General features: G+C 29.2%; 2 protein-coding genes across 3 annotated transcripts; both read left to right on the top strand.

The window, feature by feature from the left end:
* Nucleotides 1-10,973: 10,973 nt before the first annotated feature.
* On the top strand, nt 10,974-17,274 carry LOC112750634 (phosphoglucomutase, cytoplasmic). The gene is made up of 19 exons (XM_025799438.3): nt 10,974-11,119; nt 11,278-11,369; nt 11,723-11,804; nt 11,931-11,986; nt 12,389-12,502; nt 12,682-12,744; nt 13,406-13,525; nt 13,643-13,743; nt 14,062-14,121; nt 14,222-14,321; nt 14,425-14,582; nt 14,677-14,772; nt 14,890-14,953; nt 15,031-15,112; nt 15,223-15,395; nt 15,473-15,549; nt 15,674-15,806; nt 16,710-16,826; nt 16,936-17,274. Exons 2-19 carry the CDS (start codon nt 11,289-11,291, stop codon nt 17,005-17,007), a joined length of 1,749 nt encoding a protein of 582 aa, XP_025655223.1. The 5' UTR covers nt 10,974-11,119; nt 11,278-11,288; the 3' UTR covers nt 17,008-17,274.
* Nucleotides 17,275-18,128: 854 nt separating this feature from the next.
* Nucleotides 18,129-20,536, top strand: LOC140179537 (protein FAR1-RELATED SEQUENCE 4-like). 2 transcript variants are annotated; one of them, XR_011873042.1, is made up of 3 exons: nt 18,129-18,828; nt 18,909-19,305; nt 19,381-20,536. XR_011873042.1 is itself a non-coding variant. In XM_072218410.1 (2 exons), the coding sequence occupies exons 1-2, from the start codon at nt 18,296-18,298 to the stop codon at nt 19,060-19,062; spliced, it is 687 nt and encodes a 228-aa protein (XP_072074511.1). In that variant the 5' UTR covers nt 18,129-18,295; the 3' UTR covers nt 19,063-20,536. The 2 variants fall into 2 exon arrangements, 1 of the variants encoding a protein (XP_072074511.1); XM_072218410.1 differs by having other exon boundaries at nt 18,909-20,536.
* The last annotated feature ends 1,386 nt before the right edge of the window (nt 20,537-21,922 follow it).

The following is a 21,922-nucleotide window of genomic DNA, read 5'->3' as shown; positions in this document are numbered from 1 at the left end:
ATCGGATCGGATTTCCAAAAAAATTTCATCCAATCCAAACCGCACCGCACATAAATTAAGCGTTCGGATCGGATGACTTTTTCCCTTAAAACCGAACCAAACCGCACCGCGAACACCCCTAATGTGTAGCACGAGTTGGAAGCTTTATTTTGTCATGGGCACTTTTTTAAGTATTTTTTTATGAAAAATACTATGTGTCTTTTAAAATTCAGTTTTTAATTAACTTTTTAATTTAAAATAATATTATTTAATTAAATTTTAATTAAAATATATTTTTAATTTGTAGTCTGATAAGTTAATAATTAAAATAAATTTAAATTTTAAATACTAGAATTTTTCTGATGACTTACAGTCTTACACATTTTATAAAGTAGTTATTCTAACATTTTTTTATTCTCTCTGTACATTTTTCTTTCTCTTGTACGCTCTTTTCGTCTTTTCTCTCTCTCACGTTTTTTCACAAAATTTTTCATAGAAAAATACTACTTTTCTGTACGTAAATTTACTATTTCATACTTAATATTTTATTATTATTAGATGAGTTGTGCTATTTTATTTTTATTTGACTTGAATGACTATGCATACTAACTCAAAACTCATTCATCATCATTGTCGAATGAAATTTTAATAAGATCAACATTTGAATTAAACAATAAATGAATTATCAGTCGATGCATGAATATTCTTTTCTTCTTTTTTTTTCTTTTTCTTTCTTTCTTTTAATTTTTTAATTTTTATCTCTAGAATGATTAGAGAAGACCACCAACATAAAATTATTAGACCGAATTAAAGATAAATAAAGGAACAATTACATATATAAAATTATTAAGTTATCCAAAAAATATTTTTAAAACACATACAAAATCATAAACTTAAAATTTAAATTTAAATTTAAACATTAAAAATAAAATTAATTTTTTATATCTTATTTGATTAAAGTTCATCTAATATTTTTTTTTAATAGTTAGAATTTTTTCTTACTTATTTGAATATTAATGCTTTAAAAATTATTAAAATGTACGTAAAAATTCGTTTTTGTTTTCAATTGTAATACATCTAAAATTATTAAGTGAAACATAATATTTTTAAAATACATCTAAAATTATAAATAAAAAATTTAAATTTAAACGTTAAATATAAAATTAATTTTTTTATATCTTATTCGATAAAAACTCATCTAATATTTTTTTTTTATTATTAGTTAGATTTTATCTTTACTTATTTGAACATTAACACTTTTAAAATTATTAAAATGTATGTTTGTAAAAATTGGTTATTTTTTTTAATTATTACACATCTAAAATTATTAACTTATCTACAAAATATGTTTGAAACACATCCAAAATCATAAATCTAAAATTTAAATTTAAACGTTAAAAGAAAATTAATTTTTTTATATCTTATTCGATAAAAACGTATCTAATATTTTTTATTTTTTATTAACGTTTTTAAAATTATTAAAATGAATAATTAAGCTAAGTTTTTTAGATCTTATTCAATAAAAGTATATCTAACATATTAGTTTAAAATATGATCTCTTGTAATGTGGGTTAATAATTAAAACCCTTAAGATTTATTTTTTGGATTTTAAAATTAAAATCTTTAATTTTACTGAATTTAATTTTTGGATGTGTATTTAAATGATAATTTGTTAATAATTAAAAATGCTAAAACTGAAACAGAAATTTTAAATTTGAAATTTCAGTTTTATTTAATTTGTATTTTGAATGTGTATTTAATTTTAAAAAGACACTGAATTTATTTAAATGTGCTTGTTTTAATTTTTTTTTAAATTATTATAATAAAAAGCTGAATAAAAGATCACATTTAAAAGATACCTAGTCGTACTTTTTTTTTTATTATGAGAGACTATTTTAAGGGACTAATTAGTTTAAGCATTTTCATTTTTATTTTCAAAAAAAATAAAAATAAGACATAAAAAATAATTGATTAAACATTTTAAAAATCTTTTTCACGAAAATATTTTCAAAAAAATAGAACAAAATAAAAAATGCTATTTTCATGTTTTAAGTCTTTTTAGTTTTAACTTTTAAAAATGTTTTCAAACCAAAAACGGTATTTTTTTGTTTTGAGAGAAAAGTTTGAATCTTTCCTACTCGTTTATATATGTTTTTTTCTCATCTACATTCACCCAATGTATTTCTCTTGTTTTTGTCCGTCTTCTCTTCCTTTCTCCATATGTTTTGTTGTTAGAATATCTATTATTTACCTCCAATTTATACATACATCTCTTAAAAAAATAATTTTATTTTTATTTTTATTTCATTTGACCATTTCGATTTTTTATCTTAGGTTTAATTTTTGTATCTTTGAGTATATATACAAAGTAATTAAGGAAAAAATAGAACTTTAATTAAAATTAAAATATGTATTTATTAAATTTTTTATTTTATTTAGTATTGAACACGTACTCTCCAAATTAACATATATTTGTTAAATTTCTTTATTTTTTACCTTTATTTTTTCGTTTTAAAAAAATAATTTTGCTATGAAAATAATTTTTAAATCGACAATCAATTACAAAAGTATCAATAATAAAAATTAAAAAATACACAAAAATTCAAAAATATTAATAAAAAAGTTGGTTTTTTGTTTTAAATTTTTTTAACTTTAATATTTATTTATTCATTATTTTATTAATAAATTATTTGTTAAAACTTGTTTACATCAATCAATTTTAGTTTGGCGTAAAACTAATTTTAGTTTCGATTTTTTGTTCAATTAATGTTTTTATTGTTATATAGTGCTATAAAAAATATAAAACCAATCATATATACAAGAAATACTAAATTTTTCTAAAATAGTGTAAAAAGATAGTAATTTATTTCATATTGATACCGTATAAAATTAATTGTTAATTTAATAAAAAAATTAAATAACTAAAATCGTACCTTTAATAAAAATATAGTTTTGTGATTTTAAACTATTGAGAATAAATTTTGAAAATAAACCAACTAAATATATTTTTATTATTTTCGATACTTAAAAATAAATTTTCCTTTTACAAATCAATCACCTTTTCTAAAATGCAAAAAGTTAAAAATAAAAATCATTTTCAAAAAATAAAAACAGAAAACGAAAACAAAAAAATATTTTCACAGACCAATCAACACCTAATTTATAAAAAAATCTAATGACGACAATATATTCTTCGGACATTAATAGGCTAAATGAGAACCGACATATTATGAGAGTGTTCGATCATGAGGTTGGTATTAGTTTGTCGAGATTATTCTATTTTATTTTAATTAATTTTTTTAATAATTTAAAGCTTTTTAGTGTACAAAATTTGTGTTCTAAGAATAGTTAATTAAATAGTGACATTATTGACTTTATTGTTAAGTAATGAATTTATTTTTTAGAATAAAATTTAAGGTGTCTACTTTTTTAATGACTTTTAAGTAGTGACATTGATATTGAACATGTTTTTAGTGAAAACATCTTTTAGGGTTGTAACTTAGCACAATTATTTTTTTTTAAACAAATTAAGTTTTACATTTTTATAGAGACTTAAGGTGTTTAGCTGAGACGGATTAGCCACACAATGACACTTCTTAAGATTCTGATGCTATATCACATGGAGGCCAACTTCGAACATAAAATAGAACTTATGGACTTCTTCTTCAACAATATCTTGATCTCTGTCTTTGTAGAAAGATGATAATCCAAGACACGTATATTTCACTTACCATGGCATGTACTATCATACTCCAAGACGTGGTTGAACACTTAGAGTTGTGTATAGATGGAGATTCGGTAGGTAGGTGCATGAGGAATTTTCAGAGGTACCATCAACATTTGACCTAAAATTGGGTAGAGAAACTACTCAGAGATAGGCCAACCGAGCTGGCTCAGGTCAAAAAGGACATTTTTGCCATCAATATGACGTGACTTTGAAGAGAATGTAGTATATTCTTGTTGATGTTGATCCTCAGACATGGCGCAGTTTATCTAGTACTATATGATGATGCTCATCAAGGGTATTTGATGATGGACTTGTCGAACAACTTTGTCCATATTCGATGGTTTTCCTTACTAGTGAACATCACAATTGCAAGGTTGTCCTAGAAGTCGGCAGTGTTGGCGTGGACTTATAGATCCCTTAGTAGTGCGACTGATCGGGATACTACAGACATTGTCGGATGCCTCCTCTAATTGTTAATTAGATATAACATAGGTAAACAATTAGATATAACATAGGTTTCCTACTAAGGGACCTAAAGATAGAGGTGTCTCGACATTTCACTTGGTTGTTAAGTGATATGCGAGCATCTTTCTTATCTTTTTCTAATGAAGTTGCATTTGAATTTGTTAAGTTTAATCAAGATTTAGGTATTTTAAGCCACTATAAACGCTACTTTGAGTTGTGTGCAAGTTGATCAATTTCAAGTAATATTCGAACGGATTTGACAAAATTTAGGAGGAAGAAATGGAGCCTGAACAATCCAAGAAGGTGGCGCCAAACTTGACAATCACAAGGCTTTCATTCGTTGCTGGCATGGTGGCGTCAAACTTGGAATTGGTGCCAGGATCAATACATGCACACATTCATTTTCGGACAGGGTAGCACCAAACTTGGTCTAGCCCAAATTTGGTGCCAGTTTCATATTTCAGGGTGGTCCCCACATCTCTATGAAGCCAGCAACGTGATCTTTTAAGAATTTTGATTAAAATTTTATTTTATTTACAATTAGAAAATATATTATTTAGTTTTAGAAAATATATTTTACATTAATTAGGGGGAAAATTACTATATTAAGTCAAGGATAGCAAAATTTTACACAAATCCGCCAAACCAAAAACTAATTCATAAATCCACCAATGCACATTTTTATATAGTTCGAACCAGGTCAATTCAAACTCAAACTACATGTAATTCGAATCAATGTGATTCGAACTATGTACACACGCACACACTCATTAATTCGAATCAATTTGATTCGAATTACACACAGTCATTCGAATAAGGTGATTCAAATTACACCCCAGCACGTAATCTCAAGTAATTCGAATTTGATCGATTCGAATTATTCATGGTATAATTTGAATTATGCTGTTAAAAAAAATAATTTATTAAAAAAATTTTATTAAAAAATTAATAATTTATTAAAAAATTTAATTTAAAAATTAAAAAAATATATTTTATTTCATACATTAAAAAAAAGCTAACAAAATATTTAATTACGAGACTTCTTTAAAATATTAATGAACTTCCATATAATACTCTTTTGTCCATTTTTAATAGCTCATGAATATTTTTTAACAAATTTTTTTAATAAATTTATTTAAATTATACTACAAAAAATATTTTATTCTATGCAAAATAATTTTTTAAAAAATGGTTTAAAAAATATTAGGAGTACTATAAAAATTTGTAATATTCTAGTGACTTAGGTAAATACATGCATGTACTCAAATTTTAAATAAAATACTGTACATAGTCAATAATCATTTAGAAATTAAAGAAAATATTTTATTCCATACAAAATAATTAAAAAATATATTTTTTTCTATACAAAATAATTTTTAAAAAATGGCTTAAAAGATGTTATGAGTACTATAAAAGTTTGTAATATTCTAGTAATTTAGGTAAATACATGATAAAAATATATTTTCTTTAATTTCTAAATTATTATGACTATGTAGTGTATTTCTTTAAGTCCTAAGTCATTAGGACGTTATAAATTTTTATAGTACTCCTAACATCTTTTAAGCCATTTTTTAAATTATTTTGCATAGAATAAAATATTTTTTGTGGTATAATTTAAATAAATTTATTAAAAAATATTTATGAGCTATCAAGAATGGGCAGAAGAGTATTGTATAGAATTTGAATTGCTCACCATATAATTTGAATTAGAGTGATTTGAACTTTCCCATGGTAATTCGAATCATGTAATATCTCACCATATAATTTAAATAATTTTATTAAAAAGTTATCATGAATATTTTTTAATAAATTTATTTAAATTATACCACAAAAAATATTTTATTCTATGCAAAATAATTTATACCAATGGCTTAAAAAATGGTTAGGAGTACTATAAAAATTTGTAACGTCCTAATGACTTAGGATACTAAAGAAATACTCTACATAGTCAATAATAATTTAGAAATTAAAGAAAATATATTTTATCATGTATTTACCTAAATCATTAGAATATTACAAACTTTTATAGTATTCATAACATTTTTTAAACCATTTTTTAAAATTATTTTGTATAGAATAAAATATATTTTTTAATTATTTTGTATGGAATAAAATATTTTCTTTAATTTCTAAATTATTATTGACTATGTACAGTATTTTATTTAAAATTTGAGTACATGCATGTATTTACCTAAATTACTAGAATATTACAAATTTTTATAATACTCCTAACATTTTTAAGCCATTTTTTAAAAATTATTTTGCATAGAATAAAATATCTTTTTTAGTATAATTTAAATAAATTTATCAAAAAAATTTGTTAAAAAATATTCATGAGCTATTAAAAATGGACAAAAGAGTATTGTATGGAATTCGAATTGATAGCTCATTAATATTTTAAAGAAGTCTCGTAATTAAATATTTTGTTAGTTTTTTTTTAATGTATGAGATAATATATATATATATATATATATATATATATATATATATATATATTTTAATTTTTTAATTATTAATTTTTTAACAGCATAATTCAAATTATACCATAAATAATTCGAATCAGTCAAATTCGAATTATTGGGATGGGATTGCGTGCTGGTGTGTAATTTGAATCACCCTGATTCGAATTACTGTGTGTATGCGTGTGTACATAGTTCGAATCACATTGATTCAAATTACATGTAGTTTGAGTTTGAATTGACCTAGTTCGAACTATATAGAAATGTACATTGGTGGATTCATGAACCAGTTTTTGGTTTGGCGGATTTGTGTAAAATTTCGCTCTTCTTGTCTTAATATAGTGAATTGCCCTTAATTAGGATTAGATATAAAAGAAGAAGAGATATTGGCCTAAGGTTTATTCTTCTCTTCTTCCGCACTTTTCACAATTACACACTTTTTTTTGCTAGGGATTACTTTCTCCATGAGCAACTAAACTTCCCCTGTTAAGGTTAGGAGCTCTGTTTATTCTATAGATTAATACTATTATTCTCTACTTCTGATTAATACAATGATTTACATTCAAGAATTGGTTTCGTTTTTCATCCTAAAGATTAGAGTATATTAAAAAATAACTCTTTTCTAACTTGAATTCTTGTTGATTCTTGTAAAAGCTACATCACTTGAATTATAAGCTTGAAACTAAATTCTCATGAACCTCTGATTATCTGAGTTTAATGTGATACGTGACATTTAATCAGATTATTTTTGGGTCTTTAGGATTTTGTGTGGCTTGAAACTAGGGTTTGAACTTAAACCCTCTAATGAGATTAAGTGACCAAGGAATTGACGGTTAATTGAGTTAGAGAAGGATTAAATTACCAAAAAATTGGAGTCTAATTACTTAAAGTTGCTATGAATTGAATTTTTGCAAAATCAAAATAGTTAATGAGAATTGTTAATCTAGAAGTCTAAACATCTCTAAAATCTTAACTGTTTTTTCACATATTTCTCACACCAAATTTACTGTTTGCTTTATGAGTTCCTGAATTATTGTTTCATGTTTTTAAATCTTAAAACACTATTTTCTGCTTGTCTAACTAAATGAATCACTCAATCATTGTTGTTTGGTCCATCAATTCTCATGGGACCGATCCTCACTCATCTGAGGTATTATTTGGTACGATCCAGTGTACTTGCTAGTTAGTTTGTGGGTATAAAATTCCGTACCAAATTTTTGACGCTATTGCTGGAGATTGACAGTAATTAACAATTAACTATTGTTTGATTGTTTAGATTAAACGTTTTACTTTAATTTTATTTAATTTCTTTTTTTAAAATTTTCAAAATTTATCTGCTTTAATTTTTTTTAATTTCTGAAATTAAATTTAGTTTCTCCTAATTTTTAATTTATTTTAATTACGTGTGCACATATATAAAGTACTTATGAATATATCTCCATCAGAGTAGGCACGAAATAGTTATGAATATATTTCATTAAAGACGAAATATGTTTAGTTAGCATCTACAAATATATCTCATCTACAATCGAAAACACTGTCAATTTTTTTACGTATTTTATATCCAATAAAGACAAGATACCTTTATAACTATTTTGTCTTCTATGCGACTAAAATATGTAAGGCAAAGAAAAAACATAATTTTTTTGGTCCGTGCCTACATGCATAGTATTATATTTATTTCATGTATTTGGAGGAAAAAAAATCCATGAGCAAAACTATGTAATTTACATGTAACTAGCGAAATACACTCAAAGGTTAAATCCATCTCATACTCAAGGTAGCGAAATAGAATAATGCTTTCTTGTTTGTGAAATACGGAAACAAAAATGCTATGTGCTAGAGTGTATATTAAAATCAATTATTAAATTAGTTATTGTTTATTTATGTATAAATATATAAAATTTAATTTATTTTTAATATGTATTTATATTTTAATATATATTTTATATTAATTAATAACTAATTTTAGTCTACATTTTATAGCATAATTATTAAAATCGAACTGAACTGGTTAATTCGGCCAAAAAATTAGTAAATCGAACTTAATACCGGTCTAACTTGGTCCAAGTTTAAGATCGTTTAAGATAAAAAATCGGCACGAACCGGTCAAACCTAAAATGAACCGATAAAAATTGGTCAAATCCGAATCGAACCGAACTGCTTGGATTACAGTTGAGACGCGTTGACGCACCAGCATATGCTCCATGTCTTGACAAGTGTCAAGACTTGTGAATTTTGAAAAAATTTTCAAAATGACCAACATGGGGTTCGAACCCCTTCATTTTAGAACCGGACCGAACCGCTCGAGTCGCAGTTGGAGGGAAACCTACGACACGTCGACGCTGGGCAACATAGGATGAATTATACCACCCAACTGTAGTGCTTCTTACAAATCTATGTACAAATTATAATACATATAGCAATATTTTATTTTATTTATATTTAATTTATTTTAACTGTAAAGTCACTCATTTTTAAATCAATTATATTTTTATTTATCTATAAATTTTATTAAATATATACAAATTAAAAAGATAAATAAAAAAAATTTATTAATCACAATTTATTTTTTCTTTTCATGATTATATGATATCTATTAATATTATTTTTTAATAAATTATAGAGTAAATGCTCAAAATGGTCCCTGAATTTCAAATCGCTATTCAAGTTAGTCCTCGACTTTTTAAAATGACCAATTAAATTCCTGAAATTCGAAAAACTGCATCTCCGTTAGTCCCTTGCAGAAGTGCCATCTAAGCGTTGATGATGTGGCATTCCAGCTATATGCTGATGTGTACCAAACTTGAATTTGATTCAAATTGGTACCTGAAATTGCTTAATAATATCCACATTAGTCCATTTTTAATTATAAAACCCTAATTTTTAAATTATTGTCTTCTCTTCTTCGATCTCTCTGCTGTCTTCTTCTCTTCTTCGTCCTCTCTGCTATCTTCTTCTCTTCTTTGACCTCTCCACTATCTTCCAATTCATCTTGTTTTCTCGTCTGCATGAGTGATGGTGGGTGGTGGGGAGAGAAGCCAAAGTAGCTCAAGTAGGAACAACTCTGTAGGGAGACCTTATGGCAGCAAAAGAATGTGCAACAGGGGAGGTAAGAACGCCATTTTCTGTAATTACAGACTTCGGATGGTGATGAAGTACTCAACGACGACAGAGAATCCTGGTAAACTATTTTATGGTTGTCCAAACTATGAGGTAAGGTTTATGCCTCTAAGAAAATGTTAAGATAGTTTCACTTTGAGTTTGGATTCACTTGCGTTTTTTACTTTGTAGCATGGAATCCATTGTAATTTTTCCTGTTGGGTTGATGGAGGTGAAGACTAGTTTGTGCAACATCCATTTCACCAAAAAATTTGCATAAGTTCAATTGAAAAATGACAAATTTAGAAAGTGATGTTAATACCTTGAAGATGATGATAATGATTACCTTTTTAAAAGTGGAAAATATATTTTAGTTTAATGGACGAACCTGCAAGGATACATATAATTTAAATCTGTGTTGAACTTAAAATTAATACAACCGCATTAACTTGTAATTAAAATAGTTTTTAGGTAAGTGTACTGATGTTGTAGTTCAGGATGAATATGAACTGGAAGATAGCGGAGAGGACGAAGAAGAGAAGAAGCCAGCAGAGAGATCGAAGAAGAGAAGATAATAATTTGGGAATTAGGGTTTTATAATTGAAAATGGACTAATTTGGATATTATTAAGCAATTTCAGGTACCAATTTGAATCAAATTCAATTTTGGTAGCATACAGCTGAAATACCACATTATCAACGTTTAGACGACACTTCTGCAAGGGACTAACAAAGATGCATTTTTTCGAATTTTAGGGATTTAATTGGTCATTTTAAAAAGTCGAGGACTAAATTGAATAGCGATTTGAAATTCAATGACCACCTTGGGCATTTACTCATAAATTATATAATAATAGGTAAAGACTTGCATGCAATTGTTTTAATATGAAGTTCATAGTTGAAAATTGTCTAACGGTTCTTAAATATCAACTTCACATAAAAACAATTGTATGTGAATTTTTATCTATAATAATATAATAATAAAATAAATATAAATTAATTAATAAAATATTAAAATTTAAAAATGATAATTATTTTTTATAAAAATAAAATAAAAATACTTATAATAAAAATAATTAAATTTTATATAATTATTTATTTATATCAGATTAACCGGTTTGACTAGTAACCCACCAATTAAATCAGTAACTAAGTGATCCAGTAATCTGACCGATTCGGTTCTGATAACTATGGTTCAGTTATATCAAAATATAACACAAAAATGTAAATTTTTAGACCTTTGTGTAATTTGAAAAATATTTTTTCTTTCATTACAATAAAAAGGTGTACACAAGATTGCTCGAAAATTCGAAAACAGGGGACTCTCGCCCGATAAATTCCCTGTCGCACAAGCGTCATCCCAGCAGCAACTCAACACTTCCAAGCTGGTACGCTCATCTTCTCCTCCCCTTGTTCGCTTCGCCCCATGTTCCTCACCCCCCCCCCTCTTCTTTTCTTCTCTGTAGTTAATTAATGATCACTTCTCTCTCTTGCATATACTTCTCACTCACACTCACGCTCTCTGTCACGCTTGTGCTCTGATCAGGTGACATAGCCATGGTTGTCTTCAAAGTTTCTCGCGTTCAGACCTCTCCCTTCGATGGCCAGAAGCCCGGAACCTCTGGTCTCCGCAAGAAGGTCTCATTTCATATCCATAGATTTCTCTTTTTTATTCTAATTTTTCATTATCTGGCCATTGAATTACTGGATCGTACTTGAACTTATATCGTCTATGTCGGATCTGTTTGCGATCAAGCTTCTACACTCGCGATTCTGTTTCTGATGGGTTTCGCTTCGTATTTTTGTGAATCGTGATGGATCAGAGATGTATGCATCGTTTTGCATGTTTTCATCAAAGTTCAGTGTCGTCTAGAGAAATTAGCGATCGCATTGCATTGCATTTGTGTTGTGTGGTGAGATCTGTTATGTTTCGCTTGGCTTGGATTGTTGTACCTTCTGATAATGGATTTTTGGTTGGATCATCATTTCAGGTGAAGGTGTTCGTGCAACCTAATTACTTGCATAACTTCGTTCAGGCCACCTTCAATGCACTCACTGCTGAAAAAGTTAGGGGTAAGTGTCCTTTCTGATAAACCGTTGAATTTTGTCTAACTGTTTTCCTTTCATCTGTTTATTATCAATCTTTCAATTATACTGAATATGTTGGATTAATGAGAGTGGTTCCTTTCATATTTCTAGGTGCTACACTGGTTGTATCCGGTGATGGTCGTTATTTTTCAAAGGATGCTATTCAGGTATATTTTCACGCAACAACTTTCTTTTTGCTATTTTATTTTATTTTTTCGCATTCCTTTTGCTTTTCAATGTATAGTTCTTGGTAGCTAAAAAAACTTATATTTCAGTTAGTATTGATCCCTGGATAGTGGTCGTTGATGTAATCTATTTGAAATGAGCTGTTTACCTTTGGTGTTTATTAGTTAGCATGGTTACAACTGTTCAGTATTGATTAGTTAGTGCTGTCTTGTCCAGTCAGCTATTTCGTTTCTTTAGCTTACTGTACCTATTGGCTCTGCATTTATTTACCGATGAACTTTTCAAGGCGGTACACATTTCTTGCTACACGCCACAGTGACATACCTATCTTATTAGTCTCATTAGCATATTGTACATTACTGAAAATTTTAATGAATCTGCAGATAATTACTAAAATGGCAGCTGCAAATGGAGTAAGACGAGTTTGGGTTGGTCAGAATGGACTGCTTTCAACTCCTGCTGTATCTTGCGTTATACGTGAACGAGTTGGCCCTGATGTAAGTCATAGTTACTATAATCTGCGTCTCTTTATTCTTGCCTCTTTCTTTTCATAGAAAGTATTTTATTTTATTGAAGAAGTCCATTATTTTTATGAGTACGTTGCAAATGTAGGCAACCAATCTTCTTCCCTGCTTTATAAAGCAAACACTAGGTAAAAGTTGTGTTATTTGTACAGGGTTCCAAGGCAACAGGTGCATTCATACTGACTGCAAGTCACAATCCTGGTGGCCCTCATGAGGTGAGTGCTGCATGTTTGCTATTATTACTCTTATAATGACATCTTGTATGTTGATTTGATTTATAGATTTGTTACATCTATTTCTCATATCTAAACTGTGTAGGTTGACGTTTAGCCTGTAGCTTGGTTACAAATAATTTTTAGGTTGATGTCCTTTGATTTTATGTAGTTTATATATGCCAGGAAGAACACGGTAAAACTTTCAAAAAGGGAAAAGTTTATTAGTAAGCCTCAGATGATACTGTTTAGAAGGATCTGTTTCTGATATTAAAATCCAAATAATAAGAAAACTGGAAAAAAACATTTGCAACCTTGATCTAGGTGAACACCAAAATACTTTATTCATGTGGTCATGGCAGCACTCCTGAGCATCTCCCCTCCTTTCCACAAAATTAAAAGGCAAAAAACTAGGTGAATTGCCTTGTTTTCAATAGACGATGGTGGACATAGAAAATTGCCGTTTTTCTCATATATCAGTATGACATAAATTAATATGAAGAGTATTTTTAAAGGTGCAAGTATTCAGTTGATGGATATTTGACTTGGCTTCTAACCAAGTAGTTGACTAATTCAACTTTAACTTTATTGTAAGATATTATGGTGAACCCTTGTGTATGAAGTTAATTGTGATTGATTCTTATTGCCCTTTGGTTTTATGCAGGATTTTGGTATTAAGTATAACATGGAAAATGGTGGGCCTGCACCCGAGGGAATTACTGATAAGATATATAAAAATACAACTACAATTACAGAGTACTTGATTGCTGAAGATCTGCCAGATGTATTACTTGCAACCTGTTAAAAAATATTTTTTTTTTTTCGCAATTCTTGTTAATTAAGGTTACTAGGTGCTTTATGTACCTAAACATTGTTCTTAACTCTCCATTTGTTTTCTCAGGTGGATATCTCCGCATTAGGTGTTACAAACTTTACAGGCCCTGAAGGACCATTTGATGTTGAGGTGTTTGACTCAGCAACCGATTATGTAAAATTGATGAAGTACGCTATAATTTTGACTAGATTAATGTTATATCGTATAGAAAGGACATTTATGAAAGTATATTTCCTTGTTCTTTTTTTTATGACCTGCAAACTAGTTAATTAAAAGAAAAAAAAAAAATGCTTGCAAATTGGTCATGCTGCAAGATATTCTTGTAAAAAAATTTCTTGCTCTTTACATTTTTGAGTATGCAGCTGCATTGGAATTACTTATGATCTAGTTCTTGCAATTAATAATTTTGATGTTCATAACATACTAAAAATATGAATACCTTCATTGTGCCTCTGCTGATTCAGTCCTTCAATGAAATTGTGCAGGTCAATTTTTGATTTTGAATCTATCAGGAAACTGTTGACATCTCCTAAATTCTCATTCTGGTATATTTTGTGGATGTTGTTCTGATAAGCTGTGATATGAAATATTCTTGGCTCTTTTCTTCATCCCAAAATTTGCTAACTTTCTGTGATATTGTTGAAGTTATGATGCACTACATGGAGTTGCTGGAGCATATGCAAAGCGTATTTTTGTGGATGAACTTGGGGCACAAGAAAACTCTTTACTTAACTGTGTACCAAAGGTCCTATTTTGTTGTTGGTTGATTCCAGGTTCAGCTTTGAGTTATTCTGAATGATATGGTTATGATATACTTCTAATTTGTAAATTACTTTTATTGGATACAGGAAGACTTTGGAGGAGGACATCCAGATCCCAATTTGACTTATGCAAAAGAATTGGTTGCTCGGATGGGATTGGGCAATTCAGAAACACAAGGTGAGCCACCAGAGTTTGGTGCTGCTGCCGATGGTGATGCAGATCGCAACATGATACTTGGTAAAAGGTATTGACACCTAAATTAATGACAACTTAATGATAAATTTGAATATAATCTAACTGTTAATTTGTAATTTGTCCGTATACCTTGTTTCTTTTAGGTTTTTTGTCACTCCTTCAGATTCTGTGGCCATTATTGCTGCAAATGCTGTTGAAGCTATACCATACTTTTCTGCTGGCTTAAAGGGAGTTGCCAGGTTTTCATCCCCTCTGCATGAAAAACCCAAATTTCTTGATCGACCATTGGCTGTCAAGTTATTCCCTTGTCATGCTACCAATATATAATCAAGTTTGATTTGTAAATATTTTTGTAGGAGCATGCCAACCTCTGCTGCCCTGGATGTTGTGGCCAAGCATCTGAATCTGAAATTTTTTGAGGTATATTGTTTTTCGAATTATGAAGTTTGAGAAAAGGCATATAAAAATATTTAATTTAATTTCTCATTCGAATCCAGGTTCCGACAGGTTGGAAGTTCTTTGGTAATTTAATGGATGCTGGTTTATGTTCAATCTGTGGTGAAGAAAGTTTTGGAACTGGTATGTGTTGGCTATTTTGTGTTGAAAAAGCAAACTGCAAATGTTATGATAATGATAATCAACCGTCTAAGCTTTTATGTCTTGTGATTATTTCTTGTGTACTTGGATAGGTTCGGACCATATTCGTGAGAAAGATGGAATCTGGGCAGTTTTGGCCTGGCTTTCCATACTTGCATATAAAAATAAAGATAAACTCCAGGACAAGCTTGTAACAGTTGAAGACATAGTTCGCAACCATTGGGCTACTTATGGGCGTCACTATTATACTCGATATGACTATGAAGTATGTTCATTTTCTGTACTACGTTGATATATTTTACTTCACAAATCAGTTAACCTGTTCAATTTTGTTTCTTAAAGAATGTAGATGCAGGTGCAGCAAAGGAGCTGATGGCATATTTGGTCAAACTGCAGTCCTCCCTCCCAGAAGTCAATAAGTATGTTACTTTTACTACCCCAGCATTATTTTCATGGAAACTGCTTAAAATATATTTCCCGTGCTAACATTGTGGTTTCAGACTTATCAGCATAATCTAATAAATTGTATTTGCGTTTTGTTAGGATTGTTAAGGGAGTAAGATCGGATGTTTCTAACGTTGTCAATGCTGATGAATTTGAATACAAAGATCCTGTGGATGGTTCCATTTCGTCACATCAGGGAATCCGGTATTTGTTTGAGGATGGATCAAGATTGGTAAGTTTACTTGGATTTCTTTTTCCTCCCTTTTTTTTTTTTTTTTGTGGGTCTGGGTGCAACTTGGTAGACACTCTTACTAGCTATATGAAAAATGTAAAGTGTTAGGAAAATAACTAAATAAGGACATTTAGATCGAAAGTTCTTTTTTAGTTCGTCTATCGCCAGTGCTGGAAATCCAAGATCAACGTGGTTTTCTTTCCCGTAGGATAATTTTAACGTTGACAATTTGACACTTCCCGTCAATTTGTTTTGATATCTAAAGCTTTCTTTTTAAAGGTAGACTACTAGAATGATATTGGAAAATTCATGTTGCTGATATCTAAAAAAGATACGAACAACAAATAAGATTCCTCAAAATTTTAGAATTTGACAAAACTAACTAGGTATTATTCAAAAAGGGTTTTGATGCCGACTTCTTAAAAATATGATTAGAAAAAGAAATTTTTATTTTTAAAATTTGGTGAATTTAAGTAAGTGAATTTATTTAAAAAGTCTTGGGAGCCAGCCGATTTTAGCAATTTTGGCCAGCACAAACACCAAATTGTTTTCAACAAATAAATTTTACTGATTTATGAGAGCAAATTCTGGTAAATATTGGTACAAGCTGTGTTGACTAATGTGCAAATTCTAGTAAATATAGGTGGTGCAAACTATGTGCTTTATGTGGGCAAACTCCTGGAAATATGAGTACAAATTATTGCTGGTCCAAAATGATAATATTTGCTTGTTATGTCGTATTGCCGGAATTTATTGTGATCTTTTTTAATGGCCAAAATTTAAATAAAAATAAAAGAAGAGGTGAATTTTGTTTCAGTTTTTTGTCCGAACTTCTGATTACTATTTTAGTAGTTTATCTATTTTTTAAAAAAATTTATATTTATGTTGATACTGCTGTCCTAGATTTTCCGTCTCTCGGGAACTGGATCAGAAGGTGCAACTATTCGACTATACATTGAGCAGTACGAGAAGGATCCATCAAAAACTGGGAGACTTTCCCATGAAGCCCTTGCTCCTCTTGTAAGATCCTTTACATAATAATCAACTGCGTATATGCATTTCATTGCTAAACCTGAAATCGTATGGCTGGCGGACTGAAATTAATCGTCAATTATTATTGTTATAACAGGTGGACGTTGCATTGAAACTTTCGAAGATGCAGGAATACACCGGTCGATCTGCTCCAACAGTCATTACCTAAGTGAATATCGGTTTTAATCCAAGGCTTGCGCAAGTCGTTTCTTGTCTATCTTCATTTTAATCTTCTGAGTGCCCAACCTTTGCTGTTTGGGTGTTTGCCGTCCCCGGCGCTTGAGTGGAACATAAATTACTGCAACTAAGTTTTGATGTGCTCAATAATTTAAAACTGCCGTGTATGTGTTGATTATACACGTTTTGCGATTTCTTTTTACAATAATGCTCTGCATTCAAGTAATTTCTCTAATCAAGGCCAACCATGTTATTATAATATTATCTCTCGCGCAGCGCCACCTTTTCTTTCATGCTTTTTCATAAACCTTTTCTTTCATGCTTTCATAACAGATTTTTAACGTAAATTTTTTTTAACCGTAAAGTTTCATTCTTCGTTCTTTTTTAACGTAAAGCTTCTTTGTTCTTTTTCGATTTCGCTGATTTTTCTTCAGATTTTCGTTAATTTTCATTGTGTTTTTTCTTTGATTTTTTCTCTTTTTTTTTTTTTCAAATTTCAATCTACATTTGAATAGTATATTATTCTTCTGAATCGAATAGTGTATTATCAAAACAATGAATGATTCAAGTTCAAATCTGTTGAATGAGAGCGATTTGGATTATTCTTCTAAATCGAATCAAGTGGATAAGGTTTACACCGGTCTTTATTTTATCTAGTTTCATTCTTCAACATTTTGAATTGAATGGAATGGAATGGAATTGAATAAAATAATAAAACTAGTGTTTAATTTTCAGTTCATTTGGTATTATACAAGGTTTTATTTTGATAATATTTTTAGTTCATTCTAAAATGCAAGAGTTTCTGAATTTGAATTTATATAATGGACATTTTTCGATTCATTTGTTATTACACAATTATCATGTTATGATATTATTTCGGTTCATTCTTTAACAATTTTGAATTGAATAGAATGGAATGTAATTGAATAAAGTGATAATGAATAATTTCGTTTTTCTTTGCTAAAATTAGTGTTGTTTATGAATTTGAATTTGGATAGAATACAGGAGTTTCTGAATTTATAGAATGCATATATTTTGGTTCATTGGTTATTACACAATAGTCTTGTTATGATAATATTTTAGTTTATTTTACAGTCTAGGTGTGTTGTCGATGAACAATTTGTTTTAAAGGTTGGGATGACTTTCAAGACACTCGAAGAAGTTAGAAAGTTCTACAAATATTATTCCAAACTTGCTAGTTTTTCTACCAAAATAAGGAACACCACTCGGAAGGAAGATGAAATTAAGAATCAACTAATTATATGTAGTAGAGAGGGGAAATGGAATTCAAGATATCTCCAACTCTGAAGGCAAACCTCTCAGCAGGAATAAACTGTCCAGCTAGGATTTATGTACATATATTGACGGACGTTGGTCTTTGGATTATTTCTAAAGTTGTTCTGAATCATTCACATCCTTGTTGTCCTGATCGTGCAGATATGCTTAAACAACACAGGGAGCTAAGCATGTTTGTGCGTCGTACCATTGAAAATAACGAGGAAGCCCTAATCAGACTGAGTAAAACATATAAGTCATTTGTAGCAGCAGGAGGTAGTCATCATGAACTAAATTTTATTGAAAAAGATGTGAGGAATTACATTACAAGGGAAGTGCGGAATATTTTCGAACAAGATGATACCAAAGAATTTAGGAAGCACTTATTAAGAATGAAAGAGAAGAATCAAATTTTTCTTGAGCTTAACCTAGAAATTGATCACTTTATCAAAAATGTATTTTGGGCTGATGCAAGAAGTAGGGCTGCGTATGAGTCTTTTGGAGATATTTCATTTGGTACGACTTACAACACACACAGGTATTCGGTTTATTGTGATATAATATTCGGTTCATAGGCATAATAAGTTTCGGTTCATAACTGTTGGTGTCCATTTGCAGGTACAATATGGTTTTTGATTCTTTTGTGGATGTGAATCACCACGGTCAGTCGACACTTCTCGAATGTACTTTGATGAAAAATGAGGATATTCATCCATTCAAATGGTTATTCGAATATTGGCTTCGTTGCATGAGAGGAAAGGCACCAAAATGAATTGTTACCGATCAATGCGCATCGATGCAAAGGACTATTAAGAGCTGTATGCTAACAACAATTCATCGGTAGTGCATTTGGCATATCATGAAGAAAATCTCAAGTATATTAAATGAAGCGACATGAAGAAATCAAACAAGAGATGAGTCATTGTTTGGAACTTGTTTACAAAAGATGCATTTGATAGAAATTGGAGTAATCTTCTCAAGAAGTATGGTGTTGGAGGCAATAAGTGGCTTTCAGGTAACTGAGGTTTCATTCGAATTAATTAATGTTATTTTTCGGTGAAAACGGGTATAAGTTTCGGTTCATTTGCAGAGCTATTTGAAGATCGTCATTTATGAATTTCAGTTTATCTTGATCACCACACTTTTGGGTTGGGATGAGAAGCACACAAAGGAGTAAGAGCATGCATGATTTTTTTAACAAATTTATTACATGTAATAGCTCCTTGATTCAATTTGTAAAGCAATATGATAATTGCCTAGGAAGCAGAGAGCAAAGAGAGAGAGAATTTGATGCTGCAGATTTTCATACTGTCATACCATGTGCAACAAAATCATCAATATAGGCTCAATTTCAGCATGTGTATACTCATGAGAAGTTCAAGAAAGTTCAAACACAATTTAGAGAAAATGTGAATTGCATCACAAGATCAACGCAGTCAGTTCTAGGTTATACGGTATATGAAGTTGTAGAACAGGTTTCTAACTTAACATTTAACAAGTTTGTTGTTACATATGATGCGATATCATACGAAGTAAAATGTCAGTGCTTATTGTTTGAGTCAAAGGATATATTGTGCCATCATTCTTTGAGTGTCTTAAGCTTTGAGCAAGTAGATAAAGTGGCACTGAGATATATATTGGAACGCTGGAGTAAGAACGTAAAAAGGAGACACACATATCAAGAGCAACCAAGAAAAGCCTTTATTGGAGCCAAAAAATAAGAGATTTGATGATTTAGTGTTTCACTTGCACAATATTTGTGAATTTGCATCAGAATTCGTGGAGTTGATTGAAATTTTACACCAGACTTTTGATAATGTCATGGCTGAGATGCAAGAATATCAAGTGAAAAGTAAAAGCAAATGTTCGTTATCTCACGAAGATGCTACGTTGAATGATGTTAACGACCTTCAAAGTCCCCCACGTGTTAGAACAAGAGAACGTCCTAAGAATAGACTGGGATAAAATATGGAAAAAAAGATCGCAAATGCAACAAAGAAAAAAAAAAAGCCAGCTCTAAGCGAGTTTACATTGATTTGCTTTTGATTAGGAAAAAATGCGTTTGTGCATTTTGCTAATATATAATTTATTTCTTTTTGCAGTTGAACCTTTTAGATGGTGGATCAATGATTCAGTCAAGCTCCAACCTTTATCATGCACAGAATATGAATTATCTCAGAGAGGATTATAGAAATGGTATTTATTAAAATAAATTGTGCTAATATAATGTTTTTCCCTTTGATGGAAATGAGGGTTAATTTCTTGTGTTATTTTTTATTGAATAGCTACATTTTGTTTTTTCAAACTAGTTGCTGTAATTGTGTTATGGTAAATAGTTTTAGGTATTTAATAGAATACATTTCGATTCATGTATGACTAAATTTCGGTTCATTTGAGTTTTAGTCATATAACGAGGGTTAATTTTTTATTTATGTTATGTTTTATTGAATAGTCACTTTTTGGTTTTTCAAATTAGCTTCTGCAATTGTATTTGCGGCAAATAGTGTAGGTGTTTCTGCAATTGAATAGTCATACAATGAGGTTCATTTTTCGGTTCATTTTGTGTATAAATTTTGATTCATTTGTGTTTTTGCCGCTCTTGAGGTTTAATAAATACATTCAACATATTCGGTGTGAATTTAGGTTCATTCAAATTAATGTGATTTTAATATAGTCTATAACGCACTAACTTTTAGTACCTCATGATCATACTAAAAGTTTGAGCACTATTCACCTCTACACCTTTTTATTATATACTATCTTTATTTAATATTGAGCCTTCGTGAATACGAACCGAAACTTTAGTTAATAAAACGAAAAGAGACTTTATCTTAAATCACTTAATCACAAAAGTATATATATTCACATAGCTTTATATACATAGACTTATTCAAAAAATCTCAATTACAAGTCCTACACCTCTAAAAAAATAAAATAATAAACGAGGGAAAAATAAATTCTAATAACTCAACTCGTGAAAATAATCTTCTATACTCCTGTATCTCCACACTAAACTTTCGTACCTGTAACTGAAAGAAGTGAAAATAAGGGATAAGAACTGGGAAGTTACATCACCGTCAACTTTTAGCAAACAAAAGTGACACCAACACGTAGAGGAGGAAGATACAAACACTTTTATTAGATTAGATTTTTTGTTAGAGTTACGGATTACAAAAAATTGAAGCCAAAATTTCAATAGGAGTTACGACTTTCTTTCAAGCAAGCTTCGGACTCTCTCTTCCTTATTTCCTTTCTTCTTTTTCGGTGGTGATAAAAAAGAAATGAAGAATGATGATAGATGATTAATGGAATAAAAGATATATATATATATATATATATATATATATATATATATATATATATATATATATATATATATATATATATATATATATATATATATATATATATATATATATATATATATATATATATATACAAGCCACGTTTGGCTTTTCCTTGATTTTTGTTTCTTTATGGCTTCGGCCATTAATAATAATAATAATTTTTTATCTTTTTTAAAATATTTTATTATAATAAAAATTATTTAAAATTTTAATAGATTTTAAATTTAAAGTATCATACAATTTAATTTAATTATTTTTAAAAAAATAATTTTTTTAAATTAAATA

The sequence above is a fragment of the Arachis hypogaea genome, chromosome 15 (assembly GCF_003086295.3).
Source record: "Arachis hypogaea cultivar Tifrunner chromosome 15, arahy.Tifrunner.gnm2.J5K5, whole genome shotgun sequence".
Lineage (NCBI taxonomy): Eukaryota > Viridiplantae > Streptophyta > Magnoliopsida > Fabales > Fabaceae > Arachis > Arachis hypogaea.
Note: the sequence above shows the minus strand (reverse complement) of the source record. Positions and strands in the feature narration are given on the sequence as shown.

What these genes read in the sequence shown, in the direction of transcription:
- LOC112750634 (XM_025799438.3), top strand. Translation starts at nt 11,289, where the DNA reads ATGGTTGTCTTCAAAGTTTCTCGCGTTCAGACCTCTCCCTTCGATGGC. An exon ending in CACTGCTGAAAAAGTTAGGG is followed by an intron (nt 11,805 to 11,930) that starts GTAAGTGTCCTT and finishes TCATATTTCTAG; the next exon opens with GTGCTACACTGGTTGTATCC. An exon ending in ATCCTGGTGGCCCTCATGAG is followed by an intron (nt 12,745 to 13,405) that starts GTGAGTGCTGCA and finishes GGTTTTATGCAG; the next exon opens with GATTTTGGTATTAAGTATAA.
- LOC140179537 (XM_072218410.1), top strand. Translation starts at nt 18,296, where the DNA reads ATGGAATTCAAGATATCTCCAACTCTGAAGGCAAACCTCTCAGCAGGA. An exon ending in ACGACTTACAACACACACAG is followed by an intron (nt 18,829 to 18,908) that starts GTATTCGGTTTA and finishes GTCCATTTGCAG; the next exon opens with GTACAATATGGTTTTTGATT.